Source organism: Triturus cristatus, chromosome 4_1, assembly GCF_964204655.1.
Source record: "Triturus cristatus chromosome 4_1, aTriCri1.1, whole genome shotgun sequence".
Taxonomy (NCBI): domain Eukaryota; kingdom Metazoa; phylum Chordata; class Amphibia; order Caudata; family Salamandridae; genus Triturus; species Triturus cristatus.
Window position 1 is genome coordinate 1,232,213,529 of NC_140585.1, and position 26,347 is coordinate 1,232,239,875.

At 47.7% G+C, this 26,347-nt stretch overlaps 1 protein-coding gene across 1 annotated transcript in view; it reads right to left on the minus strand.

The window, feature by feature from the left end:
* Positions 1–26,347, minus strand: part of SHMT2 (serine hydroxymethyltransferase 2) — a 135,394-nt gene that overhangs the window by 17,001 nt on the left and 92,046 nt on the right. The window contains exons 4-9 of the mRNA XM_085654633.1: positions 19,829–20,029; positions 11,336–11,417; positions 3,602–3,724; positions 1,559–1,698; positions 1,294–1,459; positions 355–454 (exon numbers count right to left, since the gene is read on the minus strand). Coding sequence (XP_085510759.1) covers positions 355–454; positions 1,294–1,459; positions 1,559–1,698; positions 3,602–3,724; positions 11,336–11,417; positions 19,829–20,029 — 812 coding nt within the window. The remainder of the gene's footprint in view (positions 1–354; positions 455–1,293; positions 1,460–1,558; positions 1,699–3,601; positions 3,725–11,335; positions 11,418–19,828; positions 20,030–26,347) is intronic.

The window sequence follows — 26,347 nt, forward strand, 5'->3', positions numbered from 1 at the left end:
GAACTGTATCAGTTTGTTGCAGTTTTATAACCAAGACAAGGACATTTTTAAAAAGTGGAAAGAATACTTTGCTAATAAACAAACTTTACATTTGAAGCATTATAGCAGTAGGATTTTCAGGGACTTTTGGCCTACCAAGGATAAGGCAAATTTACTTTGCAAAGGTGCTGAATTCATCTGCGAAGCTTAGGGCCTCTTTTACTGTATTACTTGGGAACCAGACAACAATTAGTTTTACTGCAGCAAAGCAGGATGGCACGGCGTCTTCCAAACCCAGCACCAACAAATAAACCAAAGCGGCTGCAACAGATCAACCCAGGTAGAGAGCTAGGAAACAACACCTGGTAGTCTTACCCGAGACCAGAGTGTACCCCTTCTGGAGAAGCGCCGCTGCCATGGACTTGGCGTTCTTCAGGACCTGATGAGCATACAGCTGGAACATGGGAGAGCTCGCCTGCAGACAGAGTGGGGAACACAGGTCAGAAAGAGTGCTGCAAATGGGTTGAGGGAAGAGGAGACAAGGTTTGGTGCAGAACCACTGTTGGGCTGACAGCCTGGGGTGCGGTTCAGGGGTAACATGCACCAAGTATGGCTAAAAAGAGCACTCTCCCTTTTTGGTGCAAAAATAGCATAATAAGGCACAAGCATGCAGGTAAACTTCAGGAATGAGCGCATCCATCAGAAAAAAATGCATTGTTTAGGGTGCAGGCACTGAAAGAAAGCCACATGACCGAAATGGTTTATCTGCAAGTTTTGTTTTGTAGTTTGACAGTTATGGAAAAAATGGCCGCTTATTGACAATACAACATACGCCAAGCTTTGCCATTACACGACGAATGACTGCTTTTGCGAACCACTGGCATTCTTTGACATACAGAATTTCACACACACTTTCAATGCCTTTTGCATAACGCAACCAACTTCTTATACAAGACTGCTTTCAAAACAGAAAGTCACTGTTGGTGGGAAAAGCTTGAATCAATCTTAACCACCAGGAATTATTCTATTATTGTTAGGAGGAGTGTTTCTTTCGGTTTTACTTTTTTTTCAAAGCTCACCCGAACTATTACAGGGGGAAACAGCCAGATCCACACCTACTTTATTTGCTCACATCGTTTTAGGCCAGTACTGAAAGTAAAGTAAATGTCCAGCTGTCCCGGTTTATGATGCTTGCAGGTGTAGTATTGTGAGCAGAGTACACACACACACACACCTCAAAGAACACATCACAGAACTGTAACTAAATTTACAACCCCAAACCTCAATGGGCTTCCTGCCGCCTAGGCACCTCACCTGTTTCAATGCCACGGCCACAGCAGCAATGGCATGATTGTGAGGGCCCCCCTGGATGGACGGGAACACAGAAAAGTTGATTTTGTCTTCAAAATTGTACAAGATCTCCTTGCCGGTCTTCTTGTCCACTGATTTAACACCCTTCCGGTAAAATATCAATCCAGACCTACAGGAAACAAGATAGGTCTTAAGTTGACCTTCCAAAACATCACCCAACTGCAGCCGGACACCAGAATGAATTAGCCTCCACCCCCAAGCCACTCACCTGGCCCCACGCAGGGTCTTGTGGGTGGTGCTGGTGACAATGTCAGCATAGTCGAATGGAGAAGGAATGGCCTGGGCTGCAACCAGTCCACTGATGTGAGCCATGTCAGCAAGCAGGATAGCTTTGACCTCTTCACAAACCTGTGGGCGAAGACAGGTCAATGAAGCACCCAACAATGTACAATAGCAAACCCAACATTCTAAAGGCTTGTTGAGCAACACAACACCACAGAAGCCACCACACACAGCATGAGAAAACCCTATCAACAGGGCAGGAGGAAAATCAGCAACCCTGGGGTTGCAAAAACAAACCAGACACAGCATAAGCAATCACCTACAGAAACTGCACAATCCCCTACCCCTCCAAATCACGACATCAGTGATGCCAGAACAGAAACACTGACACAGTACAACCAACCCCACTATGTACCACACACGCAACATAAAAGTGTAGGAAATCCACTAATTTCCTCCCCTCCACCCTTTAACAAGAAACAATTAAACCCAACCCATTGTGCTCAAACAAGCAGACATTTTTAGAAACTACCTACATTGATAATCTAAAACTAACAGAGCCCTTCAACTCCGAGCACGCACCCATCACACTACACCCGCAAACCAATGCTGCATGAGCATCACTGCACAAGGCAAACAAGCAAATAATACACAGGTATTCAAACCCTACCCAAGCAGTCCAGCGCAATAACCTGTACAATTCTGTGCGTGAGTTGTGCTACTCTTTTGGATTTCTCAATTTGGATGTCCCTGCCTCTGTGCTAGCCATCACCCCTCAAAAGTGCACCACATCCTTTTCGATGTTCCAACATTCCCCCCGTGCATGCTTTCTGTCTCCAAGTAGGAGGACCCATTCCACAAGCACTCGCTTCCACTCATGCGCAAGGTCCGTGCCCATGGGTGCACCAATTGCACTTCTCGCATGGTCATTCCTTGACCCTTCAGCCACCCACTCTGCATTCCCTTCCACTCTTACACAGGAAGTATTGCCTTGGCATGTGTGCCCTTCTGGTCTATAGCTCAACGCCCTGCCTGCAGGCATGTATGTGTACAGCTTCCTTATCTATGCATACCTCCCACACATACCCACAGCACCCCTGTATGTGCACGCTTCCCATGTCTAACCATGCTTCCCTCTCTCTTCCCATAAATGTCACTTTCCTGTGGCAGACGTGATGAAAAGTGAAAGGAGGCAAACTCATTTTTTTCTCCTACATTATTTTTTCTTTTTTAATAATTCTGCACAGAGGAAACATAATAACAGTCATAGAGAAACTGGAAAGTCAGACTTGCAGACAGGCGCTTATTGAAAGGTGGGACCTGCAGTAATATAACTGTCAGGCGAGGAGAGCGGCCGTCAGCAGCACTGGAGCCGGGCGAGTGACACCCCCTGCGCCCAGGAAGGACTTCACCAGTGGATGTTTAAATCGGGCTTCGATATAGAGGGGAAGCTTGCCGCCAGGGACGCCTCCTTTCTTTCTCCCTCTCACCATCCACACTCTATTAGCCCCACCCCCTCCCGCAAACAACTTGGCACTAGCGTGAGGAGCTGAGAGGTTGTGTTCAGAGGCCAGTCATTATTCTGATAGACAGCCAGGGACTGACCTCCGAACACAAAAGACTCGTTTTTGGGCGCCAAATGTATTTATGCCCAGGGCGCTATTCTGGCAAAGGCAGACTCTGGGTTTCTGCAAGTAAGTGCTGCGGCCCTCAGTGACTGTGCACTGTTGCACTCATGGATCAGGGGTCAATGAAGAATCTCGGCTTTCCTACTTGACAACATTGTGTGATCGTATTAATCTTGGTGTCTCGCCCTAAGGTACACATGGGCGCTTATAACCAGGCTCATTAGCAGTGGGAAGGAATAGACGAAAGAACTGGGCACAAATGATCAAGTTGACATTTTTGCATTAGACGCCAATTCAAAGGAAACCAACTGCGTTCCAAACAAGTCGTTTTGTTGCAGCCACGTGTGTAGTTTACAGTGTGCGTGGCTGCCGAGACAAACCGGATGCAGCAATGCACTCACCTTCTTCATCTGGGCGTAGTCGATGAGCCGGGCGTAGGCGCTGGTGCCGGCGATGATGAGGCGTGGCCGGAAGAGTCGGGCCGTCACCTCCAGCTGCTCGTAGTCGATGAGGCCGGTGGCAGGCTGAGGCGAGACAAGAGCAGAGACATGCTCAGTCAGGGCTTCACGCGCACACAGACGTGCAGGCGCGAGGCAGCAGCTCGCATCAGGGGTGCACATGGGCCTGTCCACTAGGAGGGAGGGGGCAAGAGACACCTGGATGGACCTAACCCTCCCCTGAAGTAGGAGTTACTTACCTTCGGTAACAATGTATCTGGTAGAGATGATTCTAGCCGCAGATTCCTTCACGTAGAATTATCCCCCAGGTGTGAGACTGAATCCGGAAAACTTTTTTGCCCAGCATCCCCGCGCGCCAGGGGGACGGCATCAGGAGATTCCGCCCAGGCTTCGTCCGCGTACGTGACGTCAGCGAGATCACATAAGTCCCACCCCAGTGCGCCTACGTCCGTTTTCTTCGGAGAACTTTTCCACGCCACAACGCGGAGCCAGCAGACAAAACTGAGAGTACAGGAACAGTGAGCGAAAGAGCAGAAAAAGGAATGGTGAGAAACACCACCATAAAGAGCAGCGCCCGACACTGCTGTACCCAAAGGCAGGGAAAGAATAAAGAACAGAGCAGCAACCTTGCCAGTACAGAGACAAGGGACATATGTAAAAATGTCACGATAACATGCAACAGGACTACAACCCCAACCAAAGGAAAGGAGGGGGAACCAGTCCGAGACACACAGGGAACGACAAAACTCCAAGACATCCCCATCACAGAGTGTGACAACCCCCATCAGGAACAAGGGCAGAGGCACAGCCAAAAGACCTCAACCTGAAGGATCTCAAAGAGCCAGAAGTACCAACAAACCTACCCTCCCATGTAACAACGGGGAGGAAAAAAGGGACAGCTTGACAGAAAGAGGGAAAGAATGTACTCCTAGAAGACACAGCCACCCACAGGGAAGCGAGTGCAAAAGACCAAATCACAAGCCCTCGCAGAACGGGGAGGAAGGCCGTGAAGGAATCTGCGGCTAGAATCGTCTCTACCAGATACATAGTTACCGAAGGTAAGTAACTCGTACATCAGATAGAGACTACTAGTCGCAGATTTCTTCATGTAGAATAGATACCCTAGCCATACCCAAGGGGAAGGAGGGTCTGCGAGAGGAACCCACCCACCTGGGCAGAACAGAGGACCGCACAGGGGCAGAGTCCGAAAACAGGCCGAGGAGCCCCGTCCCCCAGGCAAACCCGCCAGCAGGAGATCACCAACCCCAAAAGGGGGGGTTCGGGAAAAGGAGAAGAAGATAGCCTGTCCTCACTCAGCAGAGGAAACAAGGCAAGGCGCAAAGAGGCCAAACACCCCACGCCCACGTGAGGCAACGAAACCTCCGCCCAAGGCCAGGGCAAGGAAAGGAAAGGAGCACCGAAGGAGAAGAGCAACCTACAGACTCCAAGGAGAAGAGGCAGAGCAAAGGCAATCCCAGACAGGATGGCGCCGGCAGCAAGAAGCAGGTGGAAGCCAAAAAGGGGAACTCAAGGTCACCCAGGAAGAATCGTCGAACGCCCCGCAGGGACAAATTGCGCCCGCAAGAGGGTCCAGAAGTCAGGGACCATCCACCCCACAGGGAGAAAAGGTAGAACCGACTGCAAGGCTCACTGGAATCAGCGTAGAAGGCAGGATGACAGTCCCACTAAAGCCCCAAGAAGGCACAACAGTGCAGAAAGAACAAGAGGGCGGCACTGGCAAGCTCCGCCCGACGCCAGGGGCACCACAGAACGAAACACTCAAAGCAAAAAGGCGAAGAAGAAAGTTGCATCCGCAACATACCATAACGCCACAAAGAGCAGAAGCCCGCAGGTGACCACAACTCCCCAGCACATACCAGGGCTAAATAAAAGCCAACCCTGCCCCACATAGGGCATGTCATATCCCAAGACATGGGAACCTCTTAGGAAGAAACTTCCGCAGCAGAGGACAACAAAAAAGACCTGTGGCAAAAAACCCCGCAGGATGCCTATCGAGCAGCCAGAGGGGAAACGCAGAAGGCCCAATCTCAGGCCCAGCATGGTGTAAAAAACCCAAAGGAAAAACACACAGTCAAAAAGGGGCTGGCCCGCAGCCAACAGAACCACAGCCTCAGCAAGGAGGACTCGAGTGGCCATGAAGCACACAGACAACCGGGGCGACCCGCCCCAACGGAAGAACAGCTCCAAGAACCAGATCAACACGCAGGTCACTGAGGGGGAGGAGGAGGAGGATGAAGCCCCACCAAGAACCTCTGGATGGCTGCGTCCGCAGGGGCATGGAACAAAAGAGCCCCATTGAAGGGGAGGTCCACCAGCCGTTCGGGCATTCTCCGGGAACACACTGTCCCGAAGTCAGGCATGGCGACGAAGGGCAACCGAAGAAGCCATGGCACGACCCAGCACCTCCGAGATGTCCAGAGCGGAGCGAAGGATAAACGCCACCAGTTCCCGACCATCCAAGACAGGATGTCTCAAATCCACACAGGCACCCTCCTGAGAAGCGGTAGACATAAGGGACTCCGCCGAGTCCCACAAGCAAGAAGTGACTCTAGCCAAAACACAGTGTGTTAAGGGCCCGCAGAGCCGCACTGGTCGAGGCAAACACATTGCGCCGCCAGGAGTCCAGCCAGTGGGCCTCCCGTGACGGGGGAGACAACAGCAGCAGCAAAGCAGGAAAGGCAGACTGCAAAAGGGGGCCTCTGGTCGAAGGGTGAAGAGAAAGGCACACCGGATCACGCGGCGCCGACTGGTGGCGGTGCAGAAGTTGCTGGGGCACTGGGTCCCCGGTGGCAGGACGGCCCCAAGTGAGAAGAGTGGAGTGAACCCTCGAAGGGAAGCAACAGTTCCCTACCACCAGAGCCCTGATGGAGAACCTCCAGAGATGATTTGCGGGGAAATGGATAGCTGGATCACCCATGCGCAAAAATCCCAGTCGTGGAAACAGCGCGGGCGAAAGCTCAACCCTCCTCCGTAGGGCCCCGCGGAGGGGAAAGCAGCTCATTAGGCGACGGATGCAAGCTAAGGCGGCCATCCCCCAAGCCAACAGGAGGACGGAAGGGCCAGCAACCGCCGAACCTCTGGAGAAGAGGAGACGTCCGAAGACGAGTCAAAGACCCGACGCCGGCCCGGCGCCGAGGAGTCCGCAACCTGAGGCAGGACACAGTAGTCGACCGGTGCCGGAGGAGACGCCGGGGCGACCTCCAACACAGCACATGGCGCAGGAGACCGGAGCTGGGCCGGAGCCGGAGAGGCGAAGGGGCGGCGCCGGAACGCCACCGACCTGACCTCCGATGAGGCAGTCGCCGCCGTAGCGGGACGAGGAGACCCCCGCCAGCTGCGACCCGTGACAAGGTGAGATGGGCCCTCCGCCGACCCCTGTGGCGCCACCAGGGCCAGCAGCCGCCGGCGCCATAGCGGCGTCACCTCTGCCAAGGGCGCCGCCTGTCCCGAGGACCGAGAGGGCCTCAGGGGTGCGACCTCCCGCGACACCACAGGGACTCCCGCGGGAGTTTGCGGCGAAGCAGAGGCGCCATGGTCCGAAGGAGGGACCCCCGAAGGACCACACCCCAACGGCACCACATCCTCTGAGCCTGGATCCAAACCAGTCGGTGCCAGCGACGCCATGGAGGGCCCCGCACACTGCAAGGGATCCGCTGACATCCCAGGAGGGGGAAGGAGGAGGAGAAGTCAACGAGGCCTGCAAAGCCGCCGCATATGGCTCCATCTGGGCTCTTGTCGCCCCCACGCCGGGAAACGGCGGATAAGGGGATGACACGCGGGGCCGCACTACCCACGGAGAGCCGACGCCCCGACCGGCCGGAAACCGACCCTTGGGGACAAACTGCGACACTTACCAAGTGGTGAGCGGCGCTCTTGCGACCTGGGAGAAGATCGAAGTCGGCGAGGGAAGCCGCAGGTCTGCAGGGTCTGCGAGATGACGACGCGGACCTGGACACACGAGCCAAAAGAAGTTTCATCCGCCACTCCCGCCGGGATTTCGGCTTCATCTGCTGGCACGCCTCACAATCAGTGGAGTCGTGGTACTCCCCCAAACACCACATACAGATGGGATGAGGATCCGTCGCTAACATGAGGCGACCACACGATGTGCAAGTTTTAAAGCCCGAAGGCGTTCGCACACTGTTCCCACACACGTAGCAATAGCAGAAGGGAAAGGCCTAAACAGGACCAGAGCACAAACCAGATCCGCGTTGCACGGATGTATGTCGTTACAACGCACACTTTTACAACGCATGCACTTACAACGCATTTTTTACAACGCATTTTTTACAACGCAATCCATTACATAGCATGACACTACAACGCATTTTTAAAAACTACCTTTACAACGCATTCCATTACATCGATTACTACCTTTACAACGCATACCATTACAACGCATAATATTAAATTGCATTAAAGGTAAGTATTAGATAGTATAGGGGTAAAAATTACTATTCTAACTCCGGGGGTGCAACAGTAGGGTAAGTGTTGGATAGTATAGGGGTAAAAATTGCTATTCTAACTCCAGGGGGTGCAACAGTAGGGAAAGTGTTGGATAGTATAGGGGTAAAAATTACTATTCTAACTCCAGGGGATGCAACAGTAGGGTAAGTGTTGGATAGTATAGGGGTAAAAATTACTATTCTAACTCCAGGGGGTGCAACAGTAGGGTAAGTGTTGGTGTTGGATAGTATAGGGTTAAAAATTACTATTCTAACTCCAGGGGGTGCAACAGTAGGGTAAGTGTTGGATAGTGTAGTGTAATATGATGCGTTGTAATGGTATGCGTTGTAAAGGTAGTATGCGTTGTAATGGAATGCGTTGCAAAGGTAGTTTTTAAAAATGCGTTGTAGTGTCATGCTATGTAATGGAATGCGTTGTAGTGGATGTTGCGTTGTAAAAAATGCGTTGTAAGTGTAGTGCGTTGTAAAAGTTGCGTTGTAAAGGTTGTTCCCCGCGTTGCACGCGGAAAAGGAAAAAACTGACGTAGGCACGCCGGGGAGGGACTTATATGACCTCGCTGACGTCACGTACGCAGACGACGCCTGGGCGGAGTCACGTGATGCCGTCCCCCCGGCGCGCAGGGATGCTGGGCAAAAAGGTTTTCCGCATCCAGTCTCACGCCTGGCGATAATTCTACGTGAAGGAATCTGCGGCTAGCAGTCTCTATCAGATGTAGGATTATGATACAGACAGTAACGTTAAGGATGAAGAGGCAGAGTGCAGCCCTTCCTCCCTCCCAGGTAACGCAAGTATCACAAGCAGGGCAACCCGTGATTTATAGGGCCAGGAAAGAACGCAGAGTGTTTATAGGATCGGGACCTCTTGTCATGGCACTAATCGCTTAGCTCCAGGCTACTGAACGTATGGTACTGCACGTTAATTTACTTCTGCAATACGCTACGCAATAGCTTCTGTACTAGCAGCTAAACTGAGGACTGCCGAACCAAGACCACCCAAAGCCTGGAGAGCACACCTGCCCAAGACGCGCGACAGCTGCCAAGGCCTGCTGAGTGGGGGTCCGTGAGGCGAGGCCTCCATCGCACCCTGTGCCCGCTGACCCTGCAGCTGTGAAGGGCTCAGGGCAACCACCTCCCCTCCAGACAGGTAGCACAAGGCCGGGATGAAAGCTTGGAAGGCTGTCTCCTAAAAAAAAAAAACACAGAGTTCTGCACGTCCGAAGTATTAGTCGGTGTGAGAGCTCATGCAAAATATGAACTGACCTATGGATTACCAAACTCATAAGCTGCCTGCACGAGCCAAACCGCAAATTCAAACCTGTGCGGATTGTGGCCCCTAAGCTTTCCCTTGCTGCTAGAACTCTATTAATGCAATTGGACCAAAATACAGTTGTTGGTGTAGGAACTGCCTAAAGCCCAGAAGTTGTGTTAAGTAGAACCTTGTAGCTGAACGCCGCTCACTGACATACGAGACGTAATAATATTGTCACCATATATAACGGCTCATTTCTTAAATCGCGTAGTAACTCCAGATAAATAACAATGGAAGAAAACAGACATAACATTTCATCCAAACGCCTGTGATGTTCTTTAAAATTACATGAAGGACGAATACCATAATTTACAGGATTTTTTTAAGCACACAGTTCCATCATGCCTAATGTTTTTTGCTGAACTCTATTTGATAGAAAACTATTTGCTTGATACAGTGTTGGGTGTTGAACCAATATACGTTGATTCATCATGCAAAAAATGTTTGATGCTTAGCGAGATGGGACTGTGTGTGTGTGTTGAAACGTCCCAGTAAAGTTATGGGATTAATTCATGAATTGAGCACAACATTCCAAAGAACATCACAGGCTTTGGTTGAACTGTAAGGTACATTTTCTGCCTCTGGGATTTCTCTGGTTACTAAGCACATTAAAAAATGATCCATTATCCAGGGAGACAATATTGATAGGACCTACAGTTCAGGGAGGCCTATTAGCGAAAAAGACAATATTACTTGGTGAGAGTCACACAAACTAGAGGAAGGTACCTATATATAGACTCCTTAGAAACTGTTCAAAGTTCTTAAAGCCTGCCCTGAAGAAGCAGTGATTAAAAGACGTCATGAAACACATGTTGGCTGTTCTATTCTCTTTTAAATTCATTAGTGCCTAGTTTCATTTCACCGTACGGATACATCATTTATGAATCATAGATGGAGGGAACAACTCTCTAAGAGAGTAATGAAACTGGCATTGCAATACAACTTTTAAAATCTTGGAATAAGTATCAGATCCATCAATTCTATATTGATTACTCGCAAGGTTTTCTTGTAATTTAATATCTTATATTATTTATATGTTGTGTATGTAAGATTGACGTTCAGCACGCCATGTAATATGTATACCTAAAAGTGCCTTTGAATGCAAATGAAAATGGGTCAATCTGTAAATGATTTGCTTTTCCGATACCTTTGATTACGAATAAACGGAGTCAAATTAGTGCTGACATTACGGACTAAGATGGCTTGTCACAATTTGTTTTGGGTGGCGGGCTCCCAGCAACTTTGGAGATCTTTTGATTTCAGAGGGATGCAGCAGATCACATTATAAACTCTGAAAGCAAAACACAACTGCTGCATACCTAAACTGAGAGTAGTTCCTTTTTTCGAAAATAAAAATAAAAAAAAAAAAAGACTTAAACATTGCAACATGGGCTTTACCAGAAAGAGGAGTGCAGACAAATATTCCCTCAAGGGTTAACATTGGCCATAGGATTTAATATTAAACTACATTTTGACACCTATCAATAAGAAGCTAAAACAGCATTTTGGGGGTTGGTTATCTGACCCAAGACGTGCAAAGCAATTCTGATTTTCAAGTAACAGTATTTAGTTTAACTTCTGATCTATAATAAAGTACGTTTCTTTTCCGAATGTCCAAAGAACTGCATGGTCCATCTAGTTATTAAGTTTTAATTAGGGTGCTATTCAGTTTTTGAGGCCCAAACACCCGTGGCAAATGGTAATCATTGCCACAGATATTTACACGAAACTTCCAAATGCCCATAGCCCTAAGGAAAGGCCTCACAGAAAGGTACCTTGTAACCATAAGATTGCTAGATGGTGTACCAAACCTGCAAGTAAGTAATAGTTAATGGTCATTTCAGAAGCGCACAGATATGATCACGTTATGCTTCGACTTACATTCAGCTTGTAGGGCATGGACTCGAAGTAGATCGAGGTAGCGGAGATCCTTTTCACATCGGACATGTATCCATGGGTCAGGCTGGAGTGAGGGACAAAGAGAGAATATTAGATATCAGTATAAACAAACCCTAAATACATCCTCTGCTGAAAAAAGCATCCACACTTTTTCCACTATCCACTTCCTGGTTGCACAAAGCCACCCAATTCTACCTCTGATCCTGAGGCAAGACCGATCACAATCACGGATCTTATCTTTGGAACATTTCAAGAGATCAAGCAAGATGAGAAACTGTCAGCACTGCAACTTTCTCATTCACTGTCAGTGGACACTTCTTTAAAAGTCAGAAGTACCAACACACATTCTTAGATGCATCACAGATTCATTAGCGTTCTATGGAAGCCACGTTGACACGGATACAGGAATGGATACATCATAGCCCGACCACCGTCTCTTTTATGAGCAGGTATGCCAGGTGTGGCGTGAAAGACATGTCCAAAGCGGAGACTGCAAGTTCCCTGCAACAAACTGAGATCTCGCCACAAACGGACGACAGCCTACAGTAGAGTCTTTAAAATCAATCAGGAAAACAGGTTTGAAGCCAGGTCAAATAGTTTGTTCATTTGAGGCGAAAATATGTGTCTTCTTTTGAATCTTCCACACAACTGCACTCTGCTTCTAAAAAATCTAAACATTCCGAATCTGATCTCAACATTCCAACTAGCATTTCACAAAGATCCGCACTCACACACACAATACATTAAAACGGGGGAAGATGTAAACAATAACAAGAATAGAAGCAAAATATAGAAGCACCAGGAAGAAAAGAAACAAAAATCTCAATAACTAAAACGTTAATAATTCTTCATTTAACTTCTGCAGCTTCTTTAGGACTCAATGAATTGCGAATAAATGTTTCACCTTCACCATTTGGTTTTCAAAGCTCAGAACTAGATCTGTTATCTTCACTCAACACCACATCTTCTTCAGGACTGTGCCCACTCAGACAGATTGTAGGAGGTGATTTTCCCACCTCATCTCTCCTCAGCTGAGCCCACTTTACGCCACTTCAGTCTGCGTACTGTAGTTACATGTGTACTGCCTAAACATTCCCAGAGTCCCTCTACTAGAGTCTCCTTCCTGCTTCTGCTCCTTTTCCTTTCAGCTGTACTTTGAAGCTTTTGCTCCTGATGTGGTCTGGCACTTAATTTCGATTTGGTACTCCTATCCAGATTCAAGTCTTTTCCCGAAACTTGCATTAACCCTACTGCTAGAGTCTACCTTGGCTGGTAATCTGCCCTTTTTGTTTTTATCACTATTCGAGACTTTGAAACATGGATTTCTCCAGGATATGAAACATAGGCTTGAACATGAAATTCTCATTTAACCACTTAACATTGCTTAGGAAGGACTTTCCATCCCACTCAATGCTTCAGTAATCGGTTCTGCAACAAGCATGTCTACTGTCTCTCCCCATAGTTCTACATAAATGGAAAACTTCAGATGATAATAAAGGACATTATCTATGCAGTTTTCACTTTATTTTTTTACCTTTCAGTGTCAGCCAGGTGATGTGCACTTGAAGTAATCCCTACTTTCCTTGCTTCACTCAGGTGGTGGCTGGTGGAGTGGTTAAGTCTTACTTAACTATTGGGCTCCTACAGCCAGGAAGTATGCACACTTTTATAAAACACAGTACAGGGGTGTCCACTTTTGTGGGGCACTGGGGCTTGGGCGCCCCAGCAGGTCTTTAGCTGAACAGGCACTGGGTCATAGGCACCCACACTGACTGGTTCTTGTCCCCTTGATTTTCACACTTGCCCTTGCAGCTCCAATGCAGCGTGGCCACAGGAGGTGTGGGCGTGGCTAGTGGTTCACCTCCATGCAGCTCTGACTACGATAGGGATAAACGAAGGACCCATTTTTGTGTGAATGTTTGTCCTATAGCTCTGGGATCCAAACAGAAGAAACTCCTTTTTTTGTGAGGATGGACTGGTATTTCAATAAATCTCTTTAAATAACATAGTATACCGAATGTGCAGAGTAGTGCCGGAATTTGTAGAAAATATATTTTTTAATGCGCATTCAGGTCACCAAGTGGCTGTATTTATTTAAATCATTCACTAAGGAGGCTGGGCAACCGGCAAATTAATCTCAAATACTTTAATTTTAATGCATGCATTTGTTAATCTGTATATACCTGTGTAGGTCAACTTTCATTAACCAACGTGGCTCACCAGTGTGACTCAAACATTTTTGAACATGTGTGAGTTGTGTGGTGCCCTCTATGCCATCCAGCATAGAACCGGTGGCCATTTCGTAAGTTGAAGGGGCAGGAAGCAAAGCATTGTTTTGATTGGTACTGGCCACATTTTTTTTTCTGATTTAAGTTTACCATCTCAACATAGCCAGCTGCCATTTTGGAAAGGTTAAAAATTAAAATGCCAAAATGGCTGCAGACGTGCCATGACACGTGTGTACATGAGAAGCATGTACATACAACAGGGCTCTTGCATACATAGATACCCTCCATTTGCGCATAAGAATCACACACACACACACGCCAGCAGCCATTTTGACTTTTTTTTTTTTTTTTTTTTAACCTTCTCTGCTTTGCCATTCCGACATGGCAGATGGTGGTGTTGGAACAGTAAACTAAAAATGAAAAATAAAGTGAGCAGAGCATCAAAGAGGTGAAGGAAAAATCTTGAAGCACTTTACAGCTGCCCTGTCCTCAGAAAAAAAAAAAATACAAAAAGGGACGAGTGGAGTAACAGATGGCAGACTACTTTTTAGGTCTCGTCTGCGACCGAATATGAGATGTTGCATACAACAAGGGGCTTGCAGCCCACTAATGGCCAACCACTCGTTGGCTTCATTGTCACTCTTCTTTGCTGTCTTCTAACTGACAAGCGCACGCCATCTTCACTTCTTTCAGGTGGAGCATGGACCAAGTACTGAGTGCTGCCACACCGATGACTGCGCCATGATGGAGGTACTATTTTTATTTCTTTCATGTTGCTTCTTCCCCAATCACCCTGCCTAGTCCATGTTGCTTCAAACCCCCAACGCCTGTTGTCCATGTTGATTTAACACCCCCGCTACCTTCCCTTGTCTGTGTTGCTTCACACCCGCTCCCAACACCCCCATTGTCCATTTTGCTTTAACCTCCGGACTCGTTTGTGTCCTTTTTGTCTCAACCCCCCTCCTGGCTGCGTCATAGCGCTTGTTTTATGTTCGGTTTTACATTCCATAGTGGTCTGTGTTGCCCCCTCCTCCTTCCAGGTGCAATAAGACAAAATAAGTTCTACAACTCAGCAAGCAGTGCAGCGTAACTTTTGTTTGTGGTAATGCTGCTTTTTTAAGTCTCGCCTGGTGTTAGCAGCGCACATGCGCTGCCCTCGCCATGCAAGGGCCTTTTGTAATCAATACAGTTTCTGAAGGGACTTTAAGCCCCGCCTTTGTTTTCAATTGGCACACCTCATCGTTTATGTTAAAAAACGGCGCGTGATTGGAAATCGGGCTTTTGGGTTACCGCCTTGTCCACTTTTAGGATGGCCCATCTGGACAGACCGACGCCATCTTTGTTTCGGGTGACATAGGAGGGTGTGCTTCTACTTTGTTTACTGGCTTTTAATGGGTAATTACTTTGCTTTCTGTTCAGTGTTTACTGGCTTGTTATTGGGGATATCTTTTTGTAAATGTTTTTATTTTAGTTCGCTTGCAAAGTACTCTAATGCCTTTGGCTTTGGTCAACCTTCGTGCACAGGAACAACTTATAAATTGCAACAAATTGCATGTGCCACTGGTATTTGTTCCACTAGGGCAGTATATTTAACTTGCGGCCAGTGAAGCTGCCACATTGTGATTCAACGTTAACATGTGAAAACTAACCGCAGTTCTTTTTCGTAATCTGGTCACCATTTCATTGCGTCCTGCCCTCCTCCAACCACCTATGCCAGGCAACGGCTCGCGATTTTCTCCAGTGTGTGTGGCTGCACTTGCGGGACCCCAGATATACCCCTGGGGTCCGTTTGTCACCACAGGTACAGATTCTGTACGCGCAGTACCTATTTTCTTTCTAAGCGATCACGACCTAAGCAGTTGGGCGGGTCTCCTGAGGCGTGCGGCTCGCGATTTGCCGTGCAGGCCATCATGTTTTTTTTCATAACCAATCGCCGTACAGCCTCCAACCCCTTTCATTAGCACTATTCACAAACTCTTAACTAATTTAAGCCCATTCCTTCTTATACCGATGTCGGCTACAGTATATTCTAAAGGAGAGGAATCCCGATTCTTAAAATCCTTCCTCAGGAGGTAGCGCTTAGTTTCCCTTCTGACTTTTTTCCCACGAACATATCCCGCATTCATTAAACAAGCCCCTTTTCATTCCCGCATACCCGGAAGCAGAAGAAAATTCAGCAATAGAAGAAATACCTGGCAGAGTGTTTGTTTCTTGGCTTTTTCTCAAGTTGTTCCATCTAAAAGGTCAGCCGTCGGGTTCTTGAGGTTTTCTGTTTCCAATATTTTAGGGAGATTAAAGGTGAGCACTGTTAATTGTTGGGTGCCTTTTTTTTATATGTTTGTATTTGAAAATTAATCAAAATTTTAGAATTTTCACAATCCAAAAAGATGTTATAATATACTCATTATCCTCCGAAGCCTTCCGATGTGTTTCGTTATTAGTTACCACCTATGTTATGCTTGCGCACAATAGGTGTATTGCCTGTTATTGTAGAACGTATTATCTGGTTGATATGGGCTTATCCACTCGTTACAAGCACACTAGCAGTGCTGGAACTGGGGTAAAATGTTCGTGGAACTTGCCCATGCTATATTCTGTGAGGTTTGATCACGCAAACTTAGCTAACAAACATTGGCAAAACCAGTAGCTCTAGCTAAACACTTATAAAGACCCAAAGGCGAAACCTATTGGCTATGCCAATGCTGGTTTATTTTTACCTTCAAATTCTTCCTCACCATCCTGCCACAGTGTCCGTGTGCATGCATCAGAGGACTTTCAAAATTCGGTCAACTCCGGTCTGCAACTTCTTTTGACAGCGAGATTCCTGAAAACCCTTCTGCCTGTAGTGGGTGTTATTTATTATGCAAGAGTTCATTCCTGCTTAGCCCCTGTGCTGCGCTACCCTCAGACTAGCATAGGGTTGCTTCTTTTTTCCGTCTGTCCTGGGTGTGCTCACATCCCACAGCACTCAGTGGCAAGGAGCAGCATGTCCAGTGTTACAAGTTCATCCAAAAAGGCAACCAAAAGCTCTGCGAGGAGCTAGATGGAGTGTGCGCTCTGCACGAGTCCCCATCTCATTTGTTCTAAACCCTCCAGGCATTGCTTTCCCTCGGTCAGTGGCAAAGCCAATAAGTCTTGTCTATGTGAGAACTATGGGCTTTGGCAAGGTCTTTTATCCATGTTGTACAGCAGCGTGGCTGCTGTGCATCATGGCTAAAAGTTATGTTAAAAAAGGTGCCATAGGAAAGTTATTTTTAAACAAGAGCTATGACACAGGATGGTAAAAAAGCGCTTGTGGCAGCCTCAATACCATACAACATGGCTAAAAGACATTGCCAATAGTTCTCACATTGGCAAGACCTCGTGGCTTTGCCAGTGCTTGTTTTAAGGTATACATATCCCAATGGTGAGGGACATTCCACTCCGGCAAAGCCTACAGCCAGCTGAACAACAGTAGCCAAAGTCTGGTAGGAGCTTTCAAAATGCCCCTGTCTGTATCTCCAAGTGTATGTTGTGTGAGGACAGCTCTTGCCCGACCAAAGCGGTCTCTATGCGAGACCTGAAAACAGCTCCCAATTAATGCTCATGCAAATACAAGGTAGAAGCAAAACCCGGCATGCGACAGGTAAAGCTGGGAAAGAGGCACATACATTTTTCAAAGACTCAAAATGGACTAGTACAATGATGCGGATTGCGTTTGGGGCCAGGAAACAAAACAGAACATGTGGACTCCCTCCCTCTGTCTGCAGACGGTTTGAGAAGTGTCACAAGGAAGTTTTTATTTTGCAAGTTTCCGCTCTATTAAATCATGCCATTCAGGCGTGAGGAGGGTAGGTGGTGTGCGGAAAGACGAATAGTTGACAGTTCCATATTGCTCACCTATAATCCCTGGCCGACATTAACGGGGACAAACATGACGATGTTACATTACAGCTCACACCGTAACCAGGACTGCGCAAGCAGCTCGGAAGCGCGGACAGAACTCGAGAGTTCCTCTCTGCTGGGGATGTGTAATGGAGGTCACAGATGCAGACCATTAACAGCCTCTCATTCTTGAGAGCAAAACACAGCTCAACCAAAAAGACTTAGGGGCAGATGTACAAGCCCCAGGTGTACTTTTTGCGCCGCTGTTGCGTCACTTCTTGTGACGCAGCGTGACGCAGCGGCGGCATAAAAATGCGGCCCATTTACAACATGGCGCATCTAGGGAGATGCGTCACGTTGTAAAGCCCTGCTCACATTATACCTGCATCAGGTATAATGTATGCAGGGTGGGCATTCCCACGCAAAAAGCGCCTTGTAGAAGTGATGCAGTGAAATCTACAAGATTTCACTGCGCCCCTTCTAGGACGCCACTGCGTCAAAACCTTACGCCTGCTTGGAGCAGGCATAAGGAGTGACGCAGCACAATGAGGATAGGCCTCCCCATGCATTGCTGGAGTTGAGTCAGGATTGCGACACGTCTACAGCAATGCGCGACTTTTGCACCAACAGATGTCAGAATTTGACGCATCTATCAATCCTTGCGCCATGGTGTGCTGATATGTAAATAAGACGCATCTATGGTGGCGCAAGGGTTTCTCATGGTGGCGCAGGGAAAGTGATGCACCTCTACAGATGCTTCACTTTTTTGTAAATCTGCCCCTTAGAATCGGGAGGGTGGGACGATCAGTCCTTGGAGTACTGAAACGTGGAGTGGAGTAAGGGTACGAGACACTTAAAAGTCAAGGAGCATTTATTCTTTCAAGAGGGTGTGGCTCCCTAGGTACCATGGGGCAAGGAGGAGATTACAGAAGGAGTACTCCAGGAGAAGGAGGTGTGCGAGACTCAGGAGTAACAGGGAAAGTTCCACTGCAAGCTTGAGTGAGCAACATTACACAGTGTTAAAGGGAGTATGAACTTTTGTGGGTCTTTGTGCGAGCTGTGCCTATCAAAGTTATTTGACTTTGTATTTGCTGGTCACGCTTGTGCCACATGCACACGATGTTACTTCCTTATACATGTGACATTCATCTTTTTTCAAGATATGGGTTGCAGACAGTTAATCCACAATTTCTTTTTTTTTTTTAAAGCATTCTTTATTCAAATCTACATAAAATCAGATCAGATCGACAGCAACGCTACTTCACACTAACCTAGACAAGACAATTCTAAACTAAACGTTGAACAAACCCTCTACTAACTTTACACAACCGAACACCAACGGACAATCTACCGAAGGCCTCAGGAAAGGTGCCCAGATAAGGAAACTACGATGCACGGAGCATGTCAGTTAAGTTATCCAAGTGTCAATACCACAATATACCCTGCAACCGTGGCAGCCTCTGTGAGCGGAGCTATCCATCCCTCACACTCCTTCGGGTTTGAGGCGGCCTGTCACATGGAAGCGCTCTATTTCACCAATGTGTGATCGAGTAACATTCATCATTTAGCCACACATACCAAACGGTGATTCCATGCCGATGCCAGCGCTGTGGTCCACTCTGCACCAAAAAGCTCCAGACCAATCTTAAGGCCATCTTAGCAACAAGTGCCCCTGCTGCTGAGAGAGGGAGCAGAGAAAGGGGGAAAGAAGGAACATTTAGGAAACTCTTCAGGGAAGGGGCCCCCACTGCACAAGAGGTACCAAAGTATGGCACGGCTCGTCATACTCCACTCTGCCCGGGCCTCTTAACAGCAAGAATATGGCAGGGATTCTGAGTGAGCAGAGCCCGCACAAGAAGACATGCCACCTTCCTCTATGGGCAATGCCTGCCATCTCTTCACAACTGGAGGCTCGTGAAGGCTGAGGAGATGGTAAGTGGACTAGATTGCGAGTAAAATCCTCTGTACGCTTCTTAAATGTAGCAGAAGCAGTGCTGCCATTTTACATAAACATTTAGTAAGGTTTAGACAGCTCTAAAATACTTTTAAAGTGATTTAGTAGGGCACGTGCTGTTATAAGGTAGTATTTCAAAGCGGGGAAATGGCCTTTACTGACATTTTCATGAGGAGGCCTGGGAAAAACATAAAAAATATCAGCCATGTGGGTAAAATGCTGGCGTGTTGGCATCCCTAGCAAGGCACCTGGGCTCTAGCAGCCTCTCCATCCTCCGACATGAAGGGAGGCCTTCGCAGGGCCCAACTTAGAAACACTCCTCCGTGACCCGCGGTGTAGTTGACTGGGTGCCAGCCTGCCTTGTGTTGGTACGAACTGGTCGGAGCAAGGAGAGAGTTCCGGAGAGGGAGACAGATTCTGGATACTCACTGCCCACCATCAGGAAGGTCCAGGCCCATGAGACGGTCGTGTGGCTGCAGCACCGCGGTGTAGGCTGCAAAATTAGCAGGGGAGCCGGAGTAGGGCTGCACATTCACACCCCACTTGGCGGGATCCAGGCTGAAGGCATCCAGTGCCCGCTGCTGGCACAGCAACTCAATCTGGTCCACCACCTCTGCCCCACCGTAGTACCTATGGATAAAAAAAAAAAGGGAAGAGAGGTCAGTGGCTCAGTCATACAAGAACAGCATCATGTGTTATGCAGCTACGTCACTCTCATTTGGACTTAATCAGTTCACTAAGTCAGTCAGTCAAAGATCTTTATTCGGCTAAATTAGCCATAAAAGAGCAATAACAAACATTTGAATTACATAAATATACATAGCAAAATTCATCCTTGACAAAATAAAAACACAGGAATCATTTTTTTACAATGTTACAAAGCCGAACTGCAGAGGAAATAAACCTACAAATCATTAAACAAGTGAATACATCGTTTAGGAGAAGTAAATGGTGTAGCGCAGGTTGGCACTTTCTAATATTTAAAAATCTTAATGGTTTTAAAAAGGTACGTCTCAGGCCAGAATAAAATTTACAAAAAAACATGAAATGTAAAGTGCTCTGTGCAGAAAGTGAATCACATGGACACATTTCTAGCTTAGTATCACAGTATACATCACATGGATACGGAACCAGGAGATAAGCAATACCCATCCTAAATCTAATCGGGTAAAACATCTTGGCCTGATTAAAATAGAAGGAGAGATACAGTTCGATTTTTGGGGAGCTAGCTAATAGGGAGTGCTCTACAATCCTTTTTTTTGCCTTCTCTTTACTATCTCTTACTTGCTTCCAGTAAAAGAGAAAATCCTTTTTCAGATTATTTTTTGAGATTACAGAAATATCACCCGGTGTGCTGAAACAGTCCTCCAAACCCAGCTTCCCTAGTTTTTTTATGTATAGAAGATAACCAGTTCACTAATTTCTTTATCGCCATCCCAGTCATGATTATTTAAAGCAATTTTAAAAACCTACAGAGACAATGAGATGTGTGGCATCATTCCCAAAAGGCTAAGCAAGTTGTAGCACTGCAGGCTGGGCCATTCCCTTGTACACCAGGATAATGGACTGGGTTAAAATGGCCCACTGTACACAAGCAACCTGCAGTACTGAAAACATTTCCAAGTCTGCTTCTCAAATATTACCTATGAGGTTGCAAATGCAACGGAGACCACAGATTTGCACTTTTTTGGTAGTTCTCCGGGCACTAGCACTGAAAACTCAGATGTCACAAGGTCTCTTATTTCAAACCTTGCTCAAACTACGGGTAAAGCAACTGAGAAATAGATGCAGTCTCAAATAGCCTAGAGATGCAGGTCTTCTATTTACTTGTGCAACAGGTTTTACTATTATCAATTAAGATCACACTACAGCAATGACTGAAAACCACACAAAGTCACAATGCTTAGCATAGTGGGCCACAATGCAGTCTTATGTCACCAGTGGCTGAGATTAATTAATGCATGCTACCCATCATCTTTTTGTTTTCCCCAGTGCAAACACGTAGGCCAGTGCTCACTGTGCCATAGGAATCAAGCTATACCTTACTGACGAGGACTTAGGCTGAAAAATAGTCTATAATTTGTTTGGGTCTGTTTGATCCACTTGAAAAGGAGGGAACATCTTGACCTAAATAGGAAGGATTACCAGCCATTATAAAAAGGGAGTTGTTTCAATTTCGGACCTCAACTTGTGCATTCCTTTTAGCTCCACGACTGGTGGCACCAGACTCCTGCAGGCCCACAGGACTAACGCGAGTCAAAGTCCTACCAGATCATTGTTGCTTGCCAGGCAGAACCACGGCGGACCAGATGGAATTGGGATTTTCCGCTGGCCGAACAATATAGAATTAGGAGAACCCTCTTGTAACTTGGGTAAGGTTGACCAGAGGTAAAAGTCAGCTAAGATTTGAAGACTTCTTTGATAGCTCCTATCAAATCTTGAAGAAAAACTATGGACATTGCCACAGCTGAGCGTTTCCCAAATTTGCAGGCGCAGATGGCTTTCTACCAAAACAGGATAGTTCTGGCCCATGATAAATTCGCAGGGGGGGAGGGGGTGTTATATGACAAGAATTTCAGGGTGGCTAAGGCATCCGATCCATCGCGGTCATGGGACCGCATTGACACAATAGCATGGTTGGATCTATTTGGGGGTGAAGGACATAGTAATACAAAGAGCTCCCCCCCTCCCCCCCGGTCCTCTCAGCCTTTTCATTTCTTTCGGTCACAGGGTAACACGAGTTACACCAATAATTCAAACGGCAATGGGGGAGGAAGGGGACATGCTGGGATTTTAATACACAGACTTGCACTAGACCGTAAGGAATGTGCAGGTTCAAACATGCATGTTCCATTTGTGCCAACCCATCTCACCCTGAATCCAAATGCCTCAAAAAATCAAAAGACAAGGGTAGAAAAAAACAGGAGTGAATCGGTGACCCCGCTCAAAGCTCGGTCTCCCATTGATGTAACAGCATTGGCACCATGGCTCAACAAGTATTCCTGCCATCTTACTGCGAGAGCTCTTGGAGGGTTTCAGGGATGGTTTTAGGATACCAGCACTAGGTTATGTGGGGTCACCAGAGTGCAAGAACCAACTCTTGGTGCGGTCCAATCCAGGTATAGTTTCCCAAAAAAATCGCCAAGGAACTGCACCTGGGTAGAGTAGCGGGCCCATTTGAGTCTGTCCCTGTTGAGAATTTCGTCTGCTCCCCGTTGGGGGTAGTACCCAAAAAGGTTGAGGGGGAGTTCAGACTCATACACAACCTATCAGTCGCCAGGGGAAATTCACTGAATGATGCAATTGATGATGAGTTTTGTAATGTAAAATACGCTTCTTTTGACCAAGCAGTGGAGATGCTCAGGGGTTTGGGCCCTGGAGCATGAATGGCGAAATCAGACATAGAATCAGCTTTTCGTTTACTCCCAGTACATCCGGACGATTACCATCGGCTTGGTTTGAAGTTTCAAGGAAGTTTTTATATGGATATGTGTATGGCAATGGGCTGCTCTGTGTCATGCGCATATTTTGAAAGATTCCGTTCATTTTTGGAATGGGTGTTCAGACAGAAGACAGGGCATCAGTGGGTCATGCATTACCTGGTTGATTTTCTTATCTGGGGGGCACAGGGCTCTCCGGAGTGTGGGTGGGCGCTGCAAGAGTTTTGCACGCTCACGCAGGCTTTTGGGGTACCTTTGGCCCCGGGGAAGACAGTTGGGCCAGCATCAACGATCGAGTTCCTGGGGCTCGAGTTAGATTCCATTCAGAAAAGTTTTAGGTTGCCCACGGACAAAGTCACCAAGTTCAGGGCAGCTTTACAGCTATATTTGAGCAAAGAGTAGGTCACACTCCACCATCTACAGCAGACAGTAGGGCAACTAAATTTTGCCTTAATGGTTATTCCGATGGCAAGACAGTTTTCCCGATCCATCTTGCAGGCCATGGCTGGGCTCAGGGAGAAAACACCACCACACAAGGCTGTCAGCTGAGGTTCGGCAGGACATGCGAATTTGGAAGGCATTCCTGCAGGACTTCAATGGCAGAGTAGTGTGGCCCGGTCCGCCCACTACCTCCGCGGAGTTGGGTTGAATGACAGACGCCGCGGGCAGTGAGGGATTTGGTGCCATACTCGGTACAGAGTGGGTGGCACAACGGTGGCCTGCATGGTGGGTGGAGATTGGCTTGACGGGTAACATTGGTTTCCTAGAGCTCTTCCCCATCTGGGTGGCATTGACGGTATGGCCAGAGCAACTGCGTAATCAGTCAGTAGTTTTCTGGTCAGACAACATGACCGTCGTCGAATGCATCAACCAGCAAGCTGCCCGGTGTAAGATGATTCTCTGCCTTTTGAAAGAGATTGTTCTCATATGCATGAAGCTGAATATACAATTTAGAGCTAAACACGTACCTAGTGTCCTTAATCATGCTGCTGATGCACTTTCTCACTTTAAGATGCAGGTTTTCAGGGTGCACCTCCCAGCAGCGGCGCTCCACGCCACCCCCTTCCCAGAACGACTGGCAGATTGGTGCCGCCAACTACCGGACCTCGTGGCAGCTAGCCTAGCACCCAGGACCAGGAAAGCATACGAAGGGGCGTTCTGGCAATATTGTTCTTTCTTGGGAATGGGGTGGGCTGAGAGATGGCACGACACGGGGAAGGCGCTCCTTCAATACCTGTTTTTTTTAAATGGCGAAGGGCGTTCTGCTGCAGCAGCTAAGCGGCATGTGGCGGCGATCTCTTTCTTTGCCCAGATCAGCGACAAAGGGGATCCCACTAACAGTTTTACGGTTAGGAAGGATCTGGAAGGTTGGCAACGCCTCCAAGGGTTGGCCCCAGACACAAGGCAGCCAATCGGGGGGGGAGCTCCTGACATCATTACTAGGGACCCTCCCCACAATTTGCAACACATCAGGAGAAGTACGGTTGTTCACTGCAGCATTTTCATTGGCCTTTTATGGAGCATTCAGGATTGGGGAATTAGTTGCCCAAAGCAAACTGGATGTACACGGCGGCCTACAGTTTGACCGCATTAGGGTGAAGGGTGACAAATTACGGATATCAACTGGGAAGTCCAAGATGGATCAGGAGGCACGAGGTGATGGGGTAGTACTACACCGGGCACATGGTAACCCATGCTGTCCACTTTCACATGTGGAGAGTTACCTGCAGGTTAGACCCTGTGACAAAGGGGGCCCTTTGCTAATAAACGCAGATGGGGTCCCAATGACACGTTTTCAATTCAAAAGAGTACTGGACATGGCAATCCAGAAGGCTGGTTTGAACCCAGGCAGTTTTGGAACTCACTCTTTTAGGATAGGGGCTGCCACTGAAGCGACAGCCAGGGGTCTACCTAGCAACAATGTACAAAGGAATGGGAGATGGTCCTACAATTGTTATAAGCGCTATGTGCGACTACATATGCTGTGAGTGGGATAGTTCACCAGACGCTGATGCATATGTCTTTCTCTGCTTTCATTACAGTTTCTCAAACCTGTCACGCAGGAGGGAAACTGAGGACACCACAACAGCAGCATTGGACGATGCAAGGACCATCAGCAACAAAGGAAGGACCACAGATTGTTTGGATTGTTGGCCACTCGTATGTAAGGCGTCTGTCCAATTTTTTCATTACATGAAATTATAAGGACAGGGCACGGCAGGCTGGTTTTGAAATAACATTTCATGGGAAAGGGGGGCTCTGCTTCAGTCAGTTCAGGGGTATCATGCTAGACTTATTGAGGAAGGGGGGGGGGGCTTCTCCCAATATTATTGTGCTGCACTTAGGGGGGGAACGATCTGGAAAACCTGGGAAGAAGAGGGTTGGTAGAAACTTTAATCACAGAAATAGGTTGGTTAGCCAAGACATGCCAGGGTTGCACTATCGGGTGGTCTCAGATGATACCCCGATTCCAATGGAGGGGAGGGGAATCTGTAGAGGCGTTAAATCACTCCGCGAGGAGAATAAATAATAAAATAGAGAGACTTTTCAGGGCTCCCCACCTGCAGACCATCGCCCATGGGTGCATCAGGGGTGAACCGTGCTTCCTAAAAGACGGTGCACCTGTCCAAAGTAGGCAATGAAGTGTTCCTAGAGAATATATTGGCGTGGTTGGGTGGCCTTAGTCGCAGGGGATGACCTTCTAGTGAGCGCAGGGGGGGGGGGGGGGGCTAGATAGTCGGTCAACAATGCTAGCCTGTGGCGGTAAGGTCATAATTGGTGAGCAGTAAATTTAAGGTCCTTAGAGGGCGGCGCCATTCTTGAATGGGGTCGCCCAAGTGGGAGGGACAAGTGGTCTCTCCTAGAACTCCAGGGGCAGTTGGGTGCGGGGGAGGAGGGAGTCACGCTTTCTCTAGGCTGGTTGGCCATCCCGCACGTGCACAACGGTGCCAGTAAATGGCACACAGCTGCAAGGGCCCCTTTATGGAGATCAGGTACAGAGCGTACGGGGGTAACCAGGGGGGTAAGGGGGGGGGGGGGGAAGAGTACCCTCACGGTGAACGGGCACTCTGCGCATGCGCACTCCGGCTGGAGGGCGTGGTTAGAAATTGATAAGGATCTGATACCAGTTAGTGACCTTGCCGTAGGCCCAATTAGATACTGTAATGATTATGAAAGATATGTTAGATATGGATAGGAAACCTTTGTAATAGAGTTATGTTAAGGTTAGCCATCTAACCTTCTCAATTGTAATCAATGTAATGTATATTGTCTGCTACATTATGTAAATATAGTAAATTTTGATAAATGTTTATTAATCTTTGTTTAATAAATACAGCCGGGGGGTGTTACGCTCCCCGCATCCCAACTTCTCTCCTGTCAATTTCTGGGCCTTGAGAGGGGAGGAGGGGGTGTAGGTAGTACCTGGCCATATTCCCGGGCGCACACATACAGACAGTTTTTGAGATTATCGCAGCGGCACCTGGGTACTTCACAGGTCTTTCAAAGA